The following is an 18,306-nucleotide window of genomic DNA, read 5'->3' as shown; positions in this document are numbered from 1 at the left end:
TACCCCAACTCTTCAAGTATTGGTTTTCTCTCAAACAATTCTGGTGATATATGTGGCAGATATAAATATACAGTCAAAATCCAAATCCTCACAGAATTTCATCACATAAGCACTTACACTATACTATATCTTTTCTAACTAGGGCTGCAACAGGGTCGGGCTGGGCCGGGCTTTTGCAATCCCAAGCCCAGCCCTATATATTCTAATCTAAGCTTATTCTTGCTTTGACCTAATTTTGGGCCAAAGATTATTGTCCCCGACCTTAAGCCTTACAGGGCTAAGTCAAGCGCATTCCCGCCCTGATTGGCCCCTAACACTGGCCCTGATTAGCCTTGTCCCTGGCTTTGATTGGCCCTGTCTCTAGCCGTGATTAACCTTATCCTTGATTGGCCTTATACTTGGCACTGTCCTTAGACCTAATTGGCCTTGTCCCTAGCCCTAGCCTTGTGCCTTGAGTGACCCTATGCTTGGCCCTAGCCCTGATTGGCCATATCCTTGTCTCTATTCCTAATTTTGGTACGAATGAACTAATGCTACTTTTGTTATTAGATCATTAAGATCCTAATGAAATTGTGATCAACCAATCGATAGAATTTGATATTAACAGAGATAAAACAAGTAAATCTAATTAGTAGAGACAAGACAAGTAAATCTAAGAAGAGAAGTGAATGACAAAATGAAAAACTAAAATAGGGAACCGTACCGAAGAAATTTGGTTTCGGTACGGTACAGTAGCGTACGGTGCGGTTTTAGACGGCGCAGTTCAGTACGGTTAAGCGATTTTGGTATGTAATTGACACCATTAGGGACAGGTCCGATGGGCCTGGGAGCGAGCCAAAGAGTAATCCCATGCCCACCCTTGACCCTAGTCAAGGCCAGAATATTTTGGTGCTAATCTGCCCTCATGGCCAAAATCTTGAGCCCAAGCCCTATTCTGGCTCAAGGCGGGCTTGGGCTAGTTAGGGCCGTCAGGGCCAAACTTGCACCCCTATTTCTAACTTCCGAAATACAAACCCTACTTGGTCAAGACACTGTAAATTGGCAATGGGTGAAACATTCCTCGAGCATTAAGCCTAGCATATGTATGTATGTGCAGCAGTAGAGCCGGATTCCCTCTCCCTAAGAACTGCCTTCTTGGGTAGCTCATTCAGGCAACCATATAGGCATATATACCCAGAAGGACTCTTTCATTCTATCCATTTTACCATGTGAGTTTCATCTCTTGTTCATGTACTAAACACAATAACAAGGGCGGAACCAGGATTCAATATTGGTGCGGGGGGAAGAATGGAAGTACAGATTGGGAAGCACCAATGTTTTTTTGCCGTACATATTGTGTGGACCCTTATAAGACCCATTGGGAGTCCCACGTATAAATTATTTTATTATATTAAGGAATATGCCCACATATTTTGTGGAGTCCACACATATTTGAAAAAAGTAAGTAAATTATTGAGAATGATATTTTTTTTTTCTGACAAGATATAGATAAATTAAAACTTTAGTACAAAAAAAAAATACACATGACTTCAATCTTAAATATTCAAATGCAAACCAAAATTCTCTTTGGTAGGAGATGAAAACCAAAATATTTTTAGGTAAGAAATGCAAACCAATGGTAGTTAGCTTCCTTAGTAACCATAGACATTTTATTCATACTATAAAATCAAATAGGGAATAATAAATAGAAAGAAAGAAACTAAAGAGAATAAATACGAAGAAAAGGAGAGACAAGAGATATGAGAGAATAAATAGAGATTGAAGAGTTAGTTTCTAATTACCAATGACATTTTATCTTGGTGGTAGGGCCGGCCTGAATCTTTTGGCTGATTGTGCAACAAATCACCTTATTTTTCTCCAACTAATTAATTAGTTAGGATTTTTATTTGCAGGTGTCACAATTTTTTATTTTACTCTTATAGAATTATATATTTCAAATTTACAGGAATAGGTCCTCGAGTTGGGTTCATCTTCCGGTGAGAAAAACCCTTGCAAATAAAATTCTGCCTCTTTTCCTTCCCAATTTCCCAGTTCCGAACCCCAAGTGCGGTGGTGGAAATTTCCTTCCTCCGTATACCAATCCACGCCTCCTAACAACCCACCTACAAAAGGGTAGTCTTTCAACCAAAGCCATTGTTCTCATTTCGGTTTCTTTCAGGTAAGTCTCTGTCATTTCTGCACTTGGGAAAACCTCTTCAGAAGTTTAGCAAACGGACTTTGCAGCCTTGAATGAAAGATTTAATATTCTATGGGTAATGAGGAAGCCTTGTGATTGAAAATGTTAATGACTAGAAGATTGTCTCTTTGAATAATCAGTTTTCTCAAATTCAAAGAAGAAAAGGTTTTGCCAACATCAAGATCTTTGGCGACCAGCCCTAAATTCTCATCAGCACTCATTAATGGATTTCACTACTTATTTCCTTATTCTTCCTTGGACCATTTCCTGGATTCGAAATGGAAAGTTGGGAAGGAACAGTCGAACAGATGCGGATTTGCAAGGCTTCTCACCAGAGGCTCGATTCCAATCCAGGGATCTATTTCTGTAATTTTAAAATATATAATTCTAAAAGAGTAAAATAATAAAAATTAATTAATTTACACTTAACTCCCACTTTTTGATTCATGACCGTTAGATTTATCATTATACACGTGGCAATATGTTGATCATCAACAGTATGTTGTAGCCCAACAGCAAATAAAAATCCAAACGGTTATAGAAAGTAACAAATCAAGTAGTGGGAGAAAATTAAATTATTTAATGGACGGTTAAGATTTAATTGAAAAGCTTAATGGTCGGATTTGTATGACCGTTCAGCCAAGCTAATCTCACGGTTGTTCAGCCACATTTATGCCTAAAAATTATTCTCAATTTTTAGATATTTAACATGAAGAAGGAGAAAAAAATGAACGAAATAAATATAAAATTAAAAAATTAAAAAAATATAATTAAAATAAAAATCAAGGGGACCATGTCCTCGGGCCCCACTGTAGTTCTACCCCTGCACAATGATAACTCTTGCTACATATGACATAGAAAAAAGTAGAACCTGTGACTAGTTTGCTTGTCCGGTAAAAGATTTTATGCAGATTTTAACCCTGAAAGGATTCATTCGTGTATTCAGGAGGAGAGATTTCCAAGAGTTGATGACGGTAAGTTCCATGCACGAATGAGAAACGATTGTAAAATCGTCATTCTGTGTTCATGACTAACCATCATTCCCTCCACATACACTAATCTCTCCTCTCAATCTTACTTCCATCACCAATCTTCTCTTCTAACCTTCTTCTCTATCATATTTAACTAAATAATACTGTAATGGTACAGATTATTATTATTTTTATTATTATTTGGATAAAATGGTACTGATAGAATAATATAATTTTTTTGGTGAAAAATACAAATGAACCATAGCAATATTGATATCCTATTAAATATCAATACTTTTTTATGAAACAAATATAATATAATATAATAATAAACTAATACTATGATATATCTATACCATTTGGTATTTGGTATAATAATGGTACAAGATAGTAGTACTTGATATCATATAGATACCATACCAAATATTGTTATGCATGACCTAAATTTAACTTTGAAGATGCACCCGCACCAACATATTCTGATGGGTGACCCAACAAACATATTTTATGAGATTTCGGATGGAAGCAGTTAACGCTTGAGTCTATTGAACTCTATAAATATGTATAATATATTCTCTTATAAAGTCATTGTAAGGATCTAGAATTTTCACCATCTGGTTTTGGGTGAAAATTTTTCTTTTGTAGTTTCGTGATCAATTGAGAGATTTCCATTGTGATCTTCTTCCTATATAGAAAAAATTCTTCTCTTTTAATTTAAGAATATAACACATCGTGTAAGTGTGTAAACCATGTTAAATCTTTTTGTTTCTTTGATTTATTTATTTTTTCTATGCGTGACTTTGTTATGTTTATTCTAATAATCCTTTGCATTGTTGACTCCTGGCGACATATTGTTATTGAACTATTTTAGGACGAATTATTTTTATATGGATCTCTCCCTAAGCTTGACACGTAAATAAAATATCATTTGGGTAACATATCATTACATGTTGGGTTCTTTGGTAATACTCTTATTACATTTATATATTCTTTTAGGGAAGAAAACACAAATTTCCATACAAACATTTCCATGTTTTATATCTTTCTTTTATTGTTCATAGTTACCTAATAGCATGGGATGTATGCTGCCTTTGAGGTTTTCTCATATGAAATTATTCAACCATTTTTTCCATTGAGGTTGTTTCTTAATAGATATTACATTAGTTTAACGAATTCTTGACATATATATATATATATATATATATATTTATTGGTTCTTCAAAAGTCAAACTTAAAATAAAGTTAAGCTTTTGCCATGACTGAACTGCATTGGCAAGTTGAGAAGAGAGACAAATTTAAGCTCTTATATCAAACAACCCCAAACCCACCAAACTCACACGCAATGACATTTGGCAAGTTGAGAAGAGAGACAAATTTAATCAAACAACCCCAAACCCTCCAAACTCACACGCAATGCCATTTGGCAAGTTGAGAAGAGAGACAAAGTTAAGCTCTTATATCAAACAACCCCAAACCCTCCAAACTCACACGCAATGACATTTTCAGAAAAGGACAGGGTGCTCTAAGCAAGTAGCAAGACAAGCTCTCCAGTTAGAAGTGACAAAATAATTTTTTTGTAAATGAAATTCAAACCTACATCTCATGATTTTAATTTCTTCTCTTGCTTATAACAAGACAATAGATACAGTCTGAATGTTGGAAGCAGTAAGTAGTAATTCAGTTTCTGAGAAGTAAAACAAATCAGTTTTGTTTTCTTTCTTCTCCAGGTCTTGTTACTCCTTTTCCATTTCACTCCTTTATAAAAGAGATGTCATATCGTATAAAGAGATTCTATTGATCAGTACAGTCCAAGTGAAACCATGGGACCTGTGGTGGCCTATGAAGACTGTAAACCCATGATACCCAACCCATCAGCCAATCAGCTTTGGGAACTAAGAATGAAAAGCCAAAGCCAAAAGGTTAAGGATGAATAATTTGAATTGTCATCATCATGATTTGCCCTACCAGCATTATTGTTTTTGTTAGGCTAATTTTGATCCACAATGACCTGGGCATTTCTTGAAGAGTCCCCTTCAGCCACTAAAAACATGATGGATACAAGAGAAGGAGCCACCAATGGGGGCCGGGTGAATAGAAGATGTAGAGGAGAAAGAAGACCCAGAGAGAGAGAGAGAGAGATGATGAAGTGTAGCTTATGCTGCCAACTAAAAGATATTTCTCCCTCTTTTTTTCCTCACCTCCTATTTTTATATGGTGATGTAGGTAAGGCTCAAGAATAGACTAGAAATTAAAGGAGCTCTATTCCAGAACAGGAAACACAGTACAAGCTAGTCAGAAAGATGATAAAGGGTTAAAGACGCCTGACCATAACACTAGGATCACCTGGAGGCTCACTCACCATAAGAGATTATATGGCCTAAGATTTCTGCTTCCCTCAATTTTTCATTACTTCTAGTACAGATATGTATAGGGAATGAAGACTAGCAGTTTGGAAAACTCAGTTTCATTCTAGAGGTTAGCTACTCTCTTGTCTTCTTTATGGTTCTAGTTATTTCCTTTTCCCATCTCAGGGTTTCGATCTCTACAAAAGCTACTTGCAGGCTGGCAACTATTCTTCATTCTGTGGCTAGACTTTTTCTTCTCCACAGTAACGTTTAAACCAGATCTGCAGGTTCTGAGAGCTCATGGCTCCAAGAACAAATTTCCAAACTATCATATACCCTTATTCCAGTCCAATAATAAGAAGACATAATGCCACTGTCTAGCTATGACAAATGAAAGAAAAATGGTGATGCTACGTTTTTTCTTTTGTTTGTGTTAGAGAATTGGGTAATAAAGCAGTGACTATTGTGGCCCTGTGGATCAATGCATGAATGACCACACACAAGTTTGGCTTATTCAGATCCCACTTCTCTCAATCAATAGTAGATGAGGTTCTGGTCGGTTCTGGTAGCATCCCAAAAATAGAGAGAGAGAGAGAGAGAGCAACACTAGGACCCATTTCTCTCACTGCCTTGGCTCCAGTCAAGTTGCATTAGCTAACAATAATAAACAGGAACCCAACACACATCTGACCGTGTCTCTGCTTGAAAAGTTTCAATTTTGAAATACACAAAAGGCATCAACAAACACCTCACGCACAGTGGAAAGAAGTCACATTCACTTGTCTCTAAAGTCTCAGCCAACCAAGAAGATTAACAACAGCTTAATTATAAGCTTGTAAACTCAATCCTACAAAACCCTTGCAGGCTTGTCGTTTGGTCTGGATCCCTACTCTTGACAACAAAACAATTAATTAAGCAGCTGAAAATGATTTTGAAAATGATGGCTTCCCTGGCCAGTTATTCTCAATAAAAGGAAAAAGATATCGAAAATAAACCTTCTCTGAGCGGTTTGTTAGGGCAGCTAAACCTAATTATCTTGCTTAAAAATTCCTTTTAAGGAACCAGTAGCTTTATGTTAGGGGTGGACCATCACACATATCGTCAGTCGAACTATGATCTTTTCACTAAGAAGCGTTGGCTATTTTCCAACTGATCTTGCTGCCAAAACTTTGCTTAACTGGAATTGCAAGAACTTTCCTCCAATTGAGCCCAGAAAGATATTGCAGGAATTACACAAACCCAAAAAGAGTAATTGTAAACCCAAAGGAGGAAGTAGACTATTCTGATGATTCATAAACAACTAGATAAAGCAGCTAGAAACAAAAGAAATAACTCTCAAAAACTCCTACAGGTGGTCTGGAAACAGCAAGCAGAGACTAAATTTAATTTTACATGTCTTGGATATCCATTGCTAACTAAGGCTCTTTTTGGTATCAATTATCATTGTCAATTATGAGAAATTTTCATTATTTTAAATTGTTTGGCATCTATTCTTAATTTTATTTTTATTTAAAATAATAGAAAAACCTCCAAAATCCATAATGAACTTTTTGTCCATTATGGATTATAATGAGAATTTCATTATCTTCATTTGTGTGTTACTTAAAGTTTTATAAGGGATGGGGTAAAATAGTCATACCTTCTTTTATAACAACCATACTTTTCCTTCTTTCTCACTTGTTTACTATCATTTTTAACAATTTTTTATCTTAACACCAAACTTATTTTCATTTCTATTTATTTTGTTTCCCAACCATTTTCATTCTTGCTATTGATTCTTGTCTTATTTATTTTAATGGCATAATGAGTGAGATTGATACCAAAAGAGCAAAGACATTTATCCATTGTTCTCCTCTTTCAGGAATTGTGACCTGGCAATAATTTCTCCACTTCTTAGTGTTATCATATGCAAACCATGCATGTAGAATAATAGTTTTATCATACGCAAACCATGTAGAAAATCTAAATATTTGTCAACTAGACTACAAAAAATTAAAATTGGTTGAAGGCTATGGCTCCAGTTATTTGGAAATGAAATACAAGTATATCTTCAGAATTAGTATGTGTTTGAATTAGATATACGATCGTTATTTACTAATCACAGCAAATTCATTGTTTAGGAAATTCCAAAAATTAACTTAATTTCTAGTTTGATTAGCTTTATTATATTCTATTCTTAAATATTAAAACTTCAGGTTTTTCAAGACATTGAACTTTTCAACCATTTTTCGAATTTCTAAAGTGCCAAAAACTATTCATCTTACAATGACGTCCCTTTATGGGTTTGCCTCTTCTAAATCTAAATGTGCACAAAAAAAAAATACTATAATCAAGCTAATAAAAAAAGTAACAATCATCTCTTCATAACGAAATCAAGAATTTGAGATCCGAAATGAAGTCTCGTCATATATTTAAATTATATATCTTGAAGATGTAATCTAAGTGCATATAAGTTGAGCCAAATAAATTTCAGATCTAATTAATTTAGGGCCTAATTGGTTACATGAATCCAGAGATTTGAAATATTTGGATTCACAAATGGGAGATTTATACCCGTTTGGTTGTGTGAATCTGTAGATTTATAGGTATGAGGTGAAATCCAGAGATTTCACTCCTACTATAAAAATGCTAAACATTTGAACCATGACTCCATAAATATTTTTTCAGGACAAATCTATAGATTTAATTCCAAAGATTCAGGCTAACCAAACAATTAATTTTATGAGCCATGACTCCATATATTTGAAATCTCTAGATTTTTGAAATCTCTAAACTTAAGAACAGCCCTTAACACACCTGAATACATATGGTCTTTCAAATAACCCTATGTTTTCAAGTCAACTACTTATATAATCTTACTTCTTCCTTAGATGTTAAATATAAAATGATAATAAAATAAAATAAAAAGCCTTTGGACCATTACACAAGAAATGCCAATACATGCAAAGCCACTGCTCTTTCCTCAAAATACTTTATGTAGTTTCCACTTTGAGAAAACAAATGCCACTTGGCTTGACTGTTGAAGTCATGTCATCTTTTTCACCATGATTGAATTCAAATCCCCATCTGGTTACCAAACAAGAATCCTCATCTTCAAATTTCTAAATTTCGTGGGCCTTCACTGTATCAAAAACTTTCAATTTAGTGTATTCCAATCTATGGTGTTCACTTTCGATGCTTGCACACAATCAAACCCTAAATAAATTAGGTGATCCAAAATTAAGATGTAGTTCTTAAAGATTTTGTATAAATCTAACCCTAATTATAGATTATCAAAATAAGATATATAACTCCAAATGGTGGCTTAGTTGGCGATCAAAGCTTCTACGTAAGATATTAGAATTCGAATCCCCTCAGGGCCAATGGCAAAATCCCATACCCTGGTTTCATATTAATTATATAAAGCTCCCTTGAGAATGTAATCAAGGTGCATATAAGCTAGCCCGGATAAACCTCATGTATGTAATATTTCTATGTTTAAAAAGATTTGATTTATATCGATGATAGAGAGGAGAAGATTTAACAATATATGACCTCTTTCCTTATGAGGAATGAAGTACGTAGAATAAAGCCAGCCTTTGGCTCTTCTCTCTCCTACATTACTGGATGTACTCCTTTCAATTATTATTATTATTTCTTTCCAGTAGGGGATAAATTACTGTATAGAGAGTGCAGTAAAGACACCAAGAGTTTCATCTATTTAAGCACTCCTTCATTGCCCAACAAATGTCACACAAAAGTTACTACTCTTTGGTGGTTCCTTGACATGAGCTCCCTCTCAGAAGCCAATGAGGCCACTGGTCGACAATCCGGCGACCATGCTCCGCCGGACTTCCGATCACTGCAAGAGGTCCCAAGCTCTTACTCATGGTCTGAGCTTGATCACAACTCCTCTGTGGACTTGAAAGAGCCACAAGCTTGTGTTCCTGTTGTGGACCTTGGGGACCCTGATGTTGTTGAAGTGGTGGGCCGAGCATGCCAGGAATACGGTGTCTTCCAAGTCATCAACCATGGGATTCACATGGGCCTCATAAAGGATACTATCAGTGAGGCCCAACGTCTGTTCTCCCTACCTTCCGAAAAGAAGCTCAAGGCCCTCCGCCCACCTGATGGCTCTACAGGCTACGGCCTTCCCCGTATCGCGCCTTTCTTCGACAAGTTGATGTGGAATGAGGGCTTCACCATCAGAGGATCCCCCATCGAAGACGCACGCAAGCTTTGGCTGGAGTCGCCGGACGACTCCCTAAAATTTTGGTAATACAAAAAAAAAAAAAAAAAAAAAATCCTTCTAGGCCCTTAATCATTTACACTATTAGGGCCCCAACTCCATGTCTCTCACTTCTCTCACCCACCCCAACTGATAGCAGTTTCTTTATGGCAGTGTGGTGATGGAAGAGTATCAAAAGGAGATGAAGAAGCTGTGCATGAGGTTAAAGGGGGTGATCCTTGCTTCGTTGGGCTTGACTACAGAAGAAGATCTAAAATTGGCTGGGCTCGGCCCATCTGGTGAGTTCAAGGAAGGCTGTATCACTGCTCTCCAATTGAATAACTACCCTTCCTGCCCAAAGCCAAAAGAGGCCATGGGTCTAGCTGCACACACAGATACATCCATGTTCACCATTCTCTTCCAAGGTGATATAAGTGGCCTCCAGGCCTTCAACGATGGAGTTGGGTGGGCCACGGTACCATTGGTGCCGGGTGGGTTCGTCGTCAATGCCGGTGACCTCCTCCATATCCTCTCCAATGGCCGATTCCCATCTCTTGTCCACCGTGTGTTTGTGAACCAGGCCCGCGACCGCATCTCCATGGCCTACTTCTATGGTCCAACACCTCAAGCTCAGGTCCAGCCTTTCCCAAATCTGGTCGAGCCCGGCAATATTCCTCGCTATCGCTCTATGTTGTGGGGAGAATACATAGGCATCAAAGCCAAGCATCTTGACAAGGCACTCTCTCTTGTTAGTAGTGCAAATCAAAAACAGACTCAGGAAGGGGGTAGTGTCAATGAAGAGGTTGCTTGATGGGTATCATAAGCTACAGGAGATCCCTCTCATGGTTATTGTGGCCTATGAGAAGTCCAAATCACACAGATACTTCATAATTTAATTGGTATTCCAAAACCCTAAAGAGACATCAAAAGACTTCCATTCTCCAACGATCTATATAACAACCAAAAAGCAGTAAAGCCCTTGAAAATAATAAGAGACCAGTCCTGTTGTTTCAGCCAAGATTGTCCTGAAACGTAGAAATTCATACAAATTAGTCAAAAAGTGTGGGTGCACCATGTTCAATTAGGTTTTTGTCGAGCTGAATTGACTTTGGGCTCTTGTAGGTGAGAATTGCTGTATAAGTGCATAAACGCAGACTCAAAAAAAGGTACAGTTCTGTCCAATTTGTTCCAACTTGGATTTGATTTATTTTGGTTCTCTCATCTGTTTGCTATCGATACCCGCCAGGATTTATGAATATATTTTCTTTTGTCTAGCTTTTTATTAGCTCCATGCCTGGCTTGGGTGCTGCATAATTAATGTGCAGCACCTGCAGCCTACAACCTACAACCGGTCGTTTCGCAATAGGGTTGAAACCCACTTTTGATAAACAGACGGTTGAGATTTCAATCTTTTGTGAAACGGACGGTTGAGATTGTCTAGAACACTTCATTGAACAAACGATGATCAAACCAGCATCAGAGGCCTGCAATACACTCAACCTGAATGAAAATGTTCCATTGCCCAGTAAGAATCATACTTCTCAAGATATCCAGGCACTAACACCTTGGTCGCCCAGGCATCCAAGCTCCTTCCAACACCTTGGATTGCCTTAGTCACCTTAAAAACTATGGTAAGAATTCAGAGATCATCCCAGACATGGCTAATTATGGATTACTTATAATAAAAATTACCTGCCATCTAAGATTTCAGGACTGCAAGATCCACTCTTCTTATCATGTTATGGAAATGACTCAAATAGAAACATTTCATATTACAATAGACCAGAGAATATGAGTAAACAGCCATTTGTGAAATTTGACTACTGGAATTGATTGTGATCACTAATGTTGAATTATGTCTTAAAAGGAGAAGTCAAATTTGTCTGGACAAACAATACCTATGCTGAGAATAGACCAAATAAATTAAGGGGAAAAAGTAAAAAGATGAAGATGCCCCTTGAACTTGCATTATCATACCTCTCTTCTGCTCTGGGCATCAGTTTCTGATGCTCGAGCTAGAGTTCTGGAAGCGCCACTTTGCTGCACTCCTAAAATCCACACAGCAAACTAAATCAGCAGGGTTTTATTTAAAGAAGAACCCATAATGTAGTTGAAATCCCACACACAGCACTCCCACTACCTACCCGTGGGTAAGTCTAGAGGATCACTTCGAGTAGTTGAAATCCGGCCACCTTGGTTCATAAGTCCTTGACTGGGATTCCCAATAACAGATAACCTTCCACGTATATCCTGTGGGAATGGTATGCTCCTTTTGCCCGTTTCATACCCTCCACCGGCAGGGAGGTTTTCACCATGGGGTGGCTGGACACTAGGCTTTGTGGAATAAGATGTGGACCATGATCCTCCATTTGATCCTGCTAATGCCATTATAACTTCTGCCTGCCATATAAATTTCAAGATACAAGTTTTTTTGTATAAAACATCCACATCGCTTACTCATGAATCAGCTTCAAGCCCACAACATAACTGTGCAGAATCAATGGCCTAATTAAACATTCTAAAAATTACATTTTGTTTCTATTAGCTGGGGTTTAAAAAACATACTACATTATCAAAGTTAAGGTTTAAAAGATATATGCAACAGAATTCAGTTGCACATGCAAGGAACATACTGACTAAATTATTCATAAATTTATTGGATGTATAATGTCTATAATCCCATCTCCAATGTATCTATAAAAATATAACTTGTTCCTAACCTCATATAGGTGGTCGTAGATATATCTCCTTCATTCATTCCTAAACTAGAAATAACTCCCCTTCACCCATCTTTTTTCCAAAGCAAAAACCAGAAAAACATAATCGGTCAGGAAACCTAATGAAAAATTTTACTTAATAAAATGGATAGTTATTTTATTACATGACAACAACAGCCGAGACTTTTAATTATTGCTGATAACCCAACCCACCCCCCCACTTCAAAGTTCACTCCCTCCAGATTCTATGCTCTCTTCATCACCTTCAAAAAGGCAAAGTTTCTCCCCCTACCTCTCATCTCTCACACACTGAGAATCAGAACTCAGGAGACAACTATGGCTAGGATGTTAATGTGGTTTGCTCTCTGAGTCCTTCTGGCCCTCGTAAGAGCATCCCCTTCATCTGTGTGGGCAAGACCTATTGCCATACCTGCTGCTGTGGTTTGGAAATCCCCACAACCAGTTACATCCATGATGACCCTCTCTTTCTAATAATGTCTCTTTCATTAATTATGTGAGATAAGGCACCTATTTCCTAAGGCGTACAAAATGCATTAGTTGTTTTTAGGGCCCAGATCTGAGTATTACTAGTACCTGTTTTCACAGATCTGTGCTTTGGGTACCAGTAATCTACAATTTTCCTCCTCTCCTTCTCTTATAAAGGGTTTCCTGCTTGGATGGATTTGATTAACAGAAAACCCCGTACATCATTGTGTACAGAGTCAAGCATATCCATGCTCATACATGTTGAAAATCTGACACTAACCTTGCTTTGTTTCCTGAGTACAGAAACTTGCAAAAGTTGAGTTTGCACCATGGACACAGTTATGCAGGCAAATCACATTATATCTTGTGTTGCTGATGATAATTATGTGATGTATGCCTGCTCAACTTGTGAGATTCCCTGAAGGCTAAAAGTTCCAAAAGACCTTGTGTTACCAATTAAACCCCCTGGTGACTCATTAAATTCAACACTATGAAGTGCTAAGAAATGATTCAATAGATATAAAACAGGAACCTGGTCAGATATTGATAGACGTAAAGACCATGATTTTGGCCATTAGTGGATTTACGCAAAATCATGAAATTTTGAAACAAAAGCTGAATTTTGCCAGACACAAGAACATTTACAGTGAGCCATCAACTACGACTTTTGGTTTGTAATCACGGAATATATCTGCGCAAGAACAAATTTAATGTAAGCAGAGAGACAGGAAAACAATCAACACGGTCAGTAAGATCATCAAAAGATTCTGATGAAACCCAGAAAAAATCCTTCTTCCCCCACCTCCCCACACCCCACACCCAACACCCAAACCCCCCCCCCCCCCAAAAAAAAAAAATAAAAAAAAAAAAAGCCACAACAGAAAATACGGACTTGCATTGTTGCTGATGTAAAAAGTTATTATTTTACAGTATATATTTCAGAAATAAAGATCATGCCTCAATTAGAGTCTAGAACAAGGCATACTTATGCATAAATATGAGCATCAAGCTCACAATGAGTATTCTGTTTCTTTTATTAATATAAGAACCAGAAGATTGTAATACAGATATAAAAGTATTCTTGCCTACCCACTTAAGGTCCCAGCAACTCTTATTATATCTTAGTTCTTTCCCAGTTCTACCCATATATGGTTCTGCAATCCAACTCTTATCCCCCCCCCCCCTTTAGTTCTATATTTTCACCATTATAACAGAGCATTGTAAATATATAACTGGAAATAATGACTAATTGCTTCATTGCCAATGTGTTTTCTATATTTACTCTTATAAGATGACAAAGGACAGGAAATATGGATAAATATGAAACTTGCCTTGAGTGCCTTAGCCACATCAGGGTGTTGGGCAGTGGCTTGGCACCACCACCTTTCTCTCCTGTTATGGCTAGGAATTTCTGCAGATGATACATCTGAAAGGACAACCCACATTGCAGCAACAATTTTATTTTTTTTGGTTTCACAAAAATGGGATGCAGAAAGTGTTGCTTCTTTGCTAGGAGTGCAAGTTCCTCAGTAGAACATTGCCACCAGGTAAGACTAAAAGGGGGGTTGGGATCCAGCAGTGCATGTAAATGTGTAAAAGGCTTGGTTTACACAAATTGTTGTGCCAAAACAGGCAACTTGCTTCCACTGTCTAACTAAATCATACCTCACATGTCACAAATCACCAACAGAAGCATGTATTTATGCCATCAAAATAGTGTAGAAAGGCAGTATAGAAAATACTAAAAACCTCAAATATAGGTACACTTGTCAACAACAAAGTTAATATGGAATGATATCAAATATCGCTCAGCCGCGGCAGAAACTCAATATGCTTATCTAGTGGACTGCCAGATGTGGCTGTATTATAATGATATGAATGACGATGATAAAAGCAACAATAGTGCTATACTCAGCTGAAAATCCAAACTCTTAGTTCAATCCCTCCTAATAAGAGTAGGTCAAGTAAAGACTGTTCAACCAAGGTTTATCACAACTCTTCAGGATTAGCTTGAAAGAAAAAGAAAATGCCAACATTGGTAGTCAATCTAAGGTTAAGCTTTCATTAAGTCATAGTCAGTGACATCTTTCTCCATGGTGAGGTTCAACCCCATGTAGAAAATGATGAGAGAGTCAACCATATCTATGACATAATAGTTTCTAAATGCAGAGATACCCTATCCAATCCATGGAGTTAGGATTCATGCAAGCTTTGGTTATAGATGATAGAACAAGAAGCAGAACTCGCTGGAAACAATCAAACCTCCAGGGTATTTTTTTTGGAGTGTTGATAACTGTTAGAAATATGAGATATCATGTACGTAACACAATATATGGGGACTCTGCCTATCTTGTTACATACATAATATCTCATATCTCTAACAATTACATAATAATGTAAGAAATAGAATCTGAGCAAATAGTGAACAAGAATATTATTAACAGAATTGAACCTTACAAAGTACGAAATCCTCACACCCTAAAGAGAGAATTTTCCAGTAAAAAAAAGCATACAGTTGCAATGCATCCTTAATGAAAAACTAAAAATATAATAAATGAAAATAACATTGGAAAAAACTTCACTTTCAGGCAGTGTATCCTTTACCCCCCCCCCCCCAAACAAAAGAAAAAACGAGTGGCATCACCTGAATTATCAACTTGATGTCAGATCTATAAGCTGATTAAATTGCTTCAATAAGGCTTTAGATGCTGCATGAATTGCTGCATTCCAGAATGGAATACTATCCAGCTTGTTTCATACTAATGTTTCAAATAACCATGGGACTTTTTCCATACTGACCTATCTCCAGGGGATCTGTGATAAAAGAAAAGCGGAGGAAGCAGGCTGGATGACTAAAATTTGTGAGGACATGTATCACCTCCTCAATAGGAAGTTAAGCTTTTTGTCATCAATAGGGTTAAACATTACTGTCATGTTTAGTGTGAGGTCACCTTTTTTTCAGGTTTAATGATTACTTAATAGAGTTGCCAATTAGTTGCACGTTGTCCTTGTAGTATTATACGTTAATCAATCTAATTCAGCATCCAGTGCGCTTGAAGCAAACTGCAGAATAAACATCAAAGGGAACAGAGCCATCCCAATTTACAACAAACACTGACCTTGTTAGGATGGACATCATCAAAAACATGAGCTTGGCCGCCATAAAATATAGTCATTTGACGACTAGCAGACATCAATCCATGTCGACTGCCACCACAACAGACAGAATAAAACATTGCAACAATTTTCCATCTAGATCTTAAGCAAAACAATTTGTAACCGCATAGCATAATGCACATAAATTGCCATGTAATGCCTACCTCATTGGATTAGAAGATTCAGGATCTCCAATATGAGGTCCAGACATTGGTCTGCTACCACTTGGAAGCACCCCAGATGAATTTCTTTCAGAAGGTCCACCACTGGGATTAATGACACTCAGAGTTCCAGAACCTTTAATGCCCGTTCTAGAGCCCTCATCAGCAGCTGGTTGAGAGAATTGCCAAGGGCCAGCATTGGCCTCCCTGTATTTAGTTGAGGAGACCTTATCAGAAAAGGGTGTGATTTGGTTTAGAATAGGTGTTTTCATGGGCATCATGGAGCCTGCATTCATGTGTGTAGGCCGCTCCCACTTCGAGATTACAGAATCAGGTCTGCCACTGCCAATGGGTGGCTGTAATATAATAGAAGTAGAAATCGGCCTTGGTGGTTGCATACCATAGAAAGATTCCTCATCTTGGGACCATCTTGGCCGCTCTCCCCCACCTCCATTTCGTAGTATCTGAATTCACCATTATAGAATATCAAGGATCCAATAAGCACATTTACCTTGGACATAAATAAGATCAAAAGAATAATACATGAAGAATGATGATCTGCATACTTTCATCAGGTGGGAGTTCTCAAGGGATCCCGGCCCTGTTTGAGGCATCCCATCTCTTGTTGAACCAGTTAATGTGGAGTCCAAATTGCTCCTTTTCCTTCCTGAGAACCTGTTGCTTATCTCAGGCCCAGATAAGTCACTTCTCGAGCCATGAAATGAAACCCCTTCAAATTGGTTCCCCACCTGTCTTTCTACCAAGGATGGGAAAAAAATAATGTTCAGTCTTCAGTTTAGCTCATATCTCTGCAAAGAAGTCTGACATTCTTACGTCCGTCAGATTAAAATACTAACTCACAAACAAGCCATACAGATTAGTTGCAGTGCTACCATCGTCCCACATTTAGTGAGAAAAACTACATAATGCATCAAAGTTTTCAATAAATAAGTAAACATTCATTTCAAGGATAAGCATCCTAAGCGAGAGAAATTCAAATTTCATCATTTATTTCAGGCCCAACGGTCGGGAGCGGAGATGAACACCAAAAGCATTTGCCACCCACCAGAACATACCTAAAAGAGCACACACACACACAAAAACAACAGAAAATTATCACAAGCAAAACTGACGCAAGATAATGCAAACCCGGGCAGGGAAGGGAAATAGAGAGGAGGAGAAAAGCTAACAAACCAGTTGGTGACCTTACTAGAACCACACTATAACAAGGAATGTGTTTTTAAACAGCAATAAGTTTAACAAAAGACAGATTGAAGGAGATGACTCACTCACCAGAACCCAGATCAGAAGTGGCTGCTGAAATAGGACCATGAGCACTTGAAGGAACTCCGACAGAGGCCAAAGCTGACGCAGACGGTTCTGTTGGACGAATATCTCCAGCACTAGCAGAGGTTTTTGGCACCAAAAGAATATGGGAATCGGAAGGACAACTCATGCCGAGAAAATCATGGAAAGTAAGCTTGGCTTCATTGCTTGTATTCTTGTCATTATTGGTAGTATTGTTGTTGTTGTTGCTGCTGTTGTTGTTAAAAGCCATTGTCAACACGGCCATTTCATTAAGAGATCATGCTGTAGCAAACTCAAATCTCAACCCCTTCCGAGAATCAATAAAAGTAGAAATAATCTAAATAAAAGAAGCTCGAACTTTCAGAAAAGATAAAGCAGCAACAGAGTAGAGAAAAAGAGAGACAAGCATGAAGCATGTATGAAGGGAAGCCCGTAGAGGCTTTTTCTGCAGAGGAAAAGGACAACTAGAGAGAGAAAGAAAGAGTGCAATTAAAAGCAAAAGTCAGGAAGACATGGGTTTGTTCTTCACTTTCTTCTAGCTTTTGTTTCAATTCATGGGTTCTGCGTTCAGCTTTTGTTCTGTTCCGCTCTGAATTGTGTCTGACAGTAACCCTCTGTATCTGTTGAGCCATTTTTCCATTTTCTACAAGGAGAGAGAGAAAGGTTTTTTTGAAAATAAAAATGGAACTAGGACGGTGGCACGTGCAAACAAATGAAATATCACACGTGTGTCATTATTAATGAAAGAAGAGGAATCTTTTCTCTTATTTTTTTTTTTC

The 18,306-nt window shown here is 37.6% G+C and overlaps 2 protein-coding genes across 3 annotated transcripts; one reads left to right on the top strand and one right to left on the bottom strand.

The window, feature by feature from the left end:
* Nucleotides 1-9,254: 9,254 nt before the first annotated feature.
* LOC149025038 (gibberellin 3-beta-dioxygenase 1-like) lies at nt 9,255-10,510 on the top strand. Its single transcript, XM_089143055.1, has 2 exons — nt 9,255-9,746; nt 9,874-10,510. Exons 1-2 carry the CDS (start codon nt 9,259-9,261, stop codon nt 10,508-10,510), a joined length of 1,125 nt encoding a protein of 374 aa, XP_088999181.1. The 5' UTR covers nt 9,255-9,258.
* Nucleotides 10,511-11,153: 643 nt separating this feature from the next.
* On the bottom strand, nt 11,154-18,156 carry TIFY8 (TIFY domain protein 8). Of its 2 annotated transcripts, none has more exons than XM_089145238.1 (6): nt 17,513-18,156; nt 16,786-16,976; nt 16,223-16,683; nt 16,022-16,109; nt 11,844-12,099; nt 11,154-11,747 (listed from the first exon to the last, which is right to left on the bottom strand). In XM_089145238.1, the coding sequence occupies exons 1-6, from the start codon at nt 17,790-17,792 to the stop codon at nt 11,671-11,673; spliced, it is 1,353 nt and encodes a 450-aa protein (XP_089001364.1). In that variant the 5' UTR covers nt 17,793-18,156; the 3' UTR covers nt 11,154-11,670. The 2 variants fall into 2 exon arrangements, with proteins under 2 accessions (XP_089001364.1, XP_089001365.1); XM_089145239.1 differs by having other exon boundaries at nt 11,154-11,739.
* Nucleotides 18,157-18,306: the final 150 nt, after the last annotated feature.

Source organism: Hakea prostrata, chromosome 2, assembly GCF_041222555.1.
Source record: "Hakea prostrata isolate BN-2017 chromosome 2, UWA_Hpros_2, whole genome shotgun sequence".
Classification (NCBI taxonomy): Eukaryota; Viridiplantae; Streptophyta; class Magnoliopsida; order Proteales; family Proteaceae; genus Hakea; species Hakea prostrata.
The sequence above is the reverse complement of the archived record's forward strand: the minus strand, read 5'-3'. Positions and strand labels throughout refer to the sequence as shown.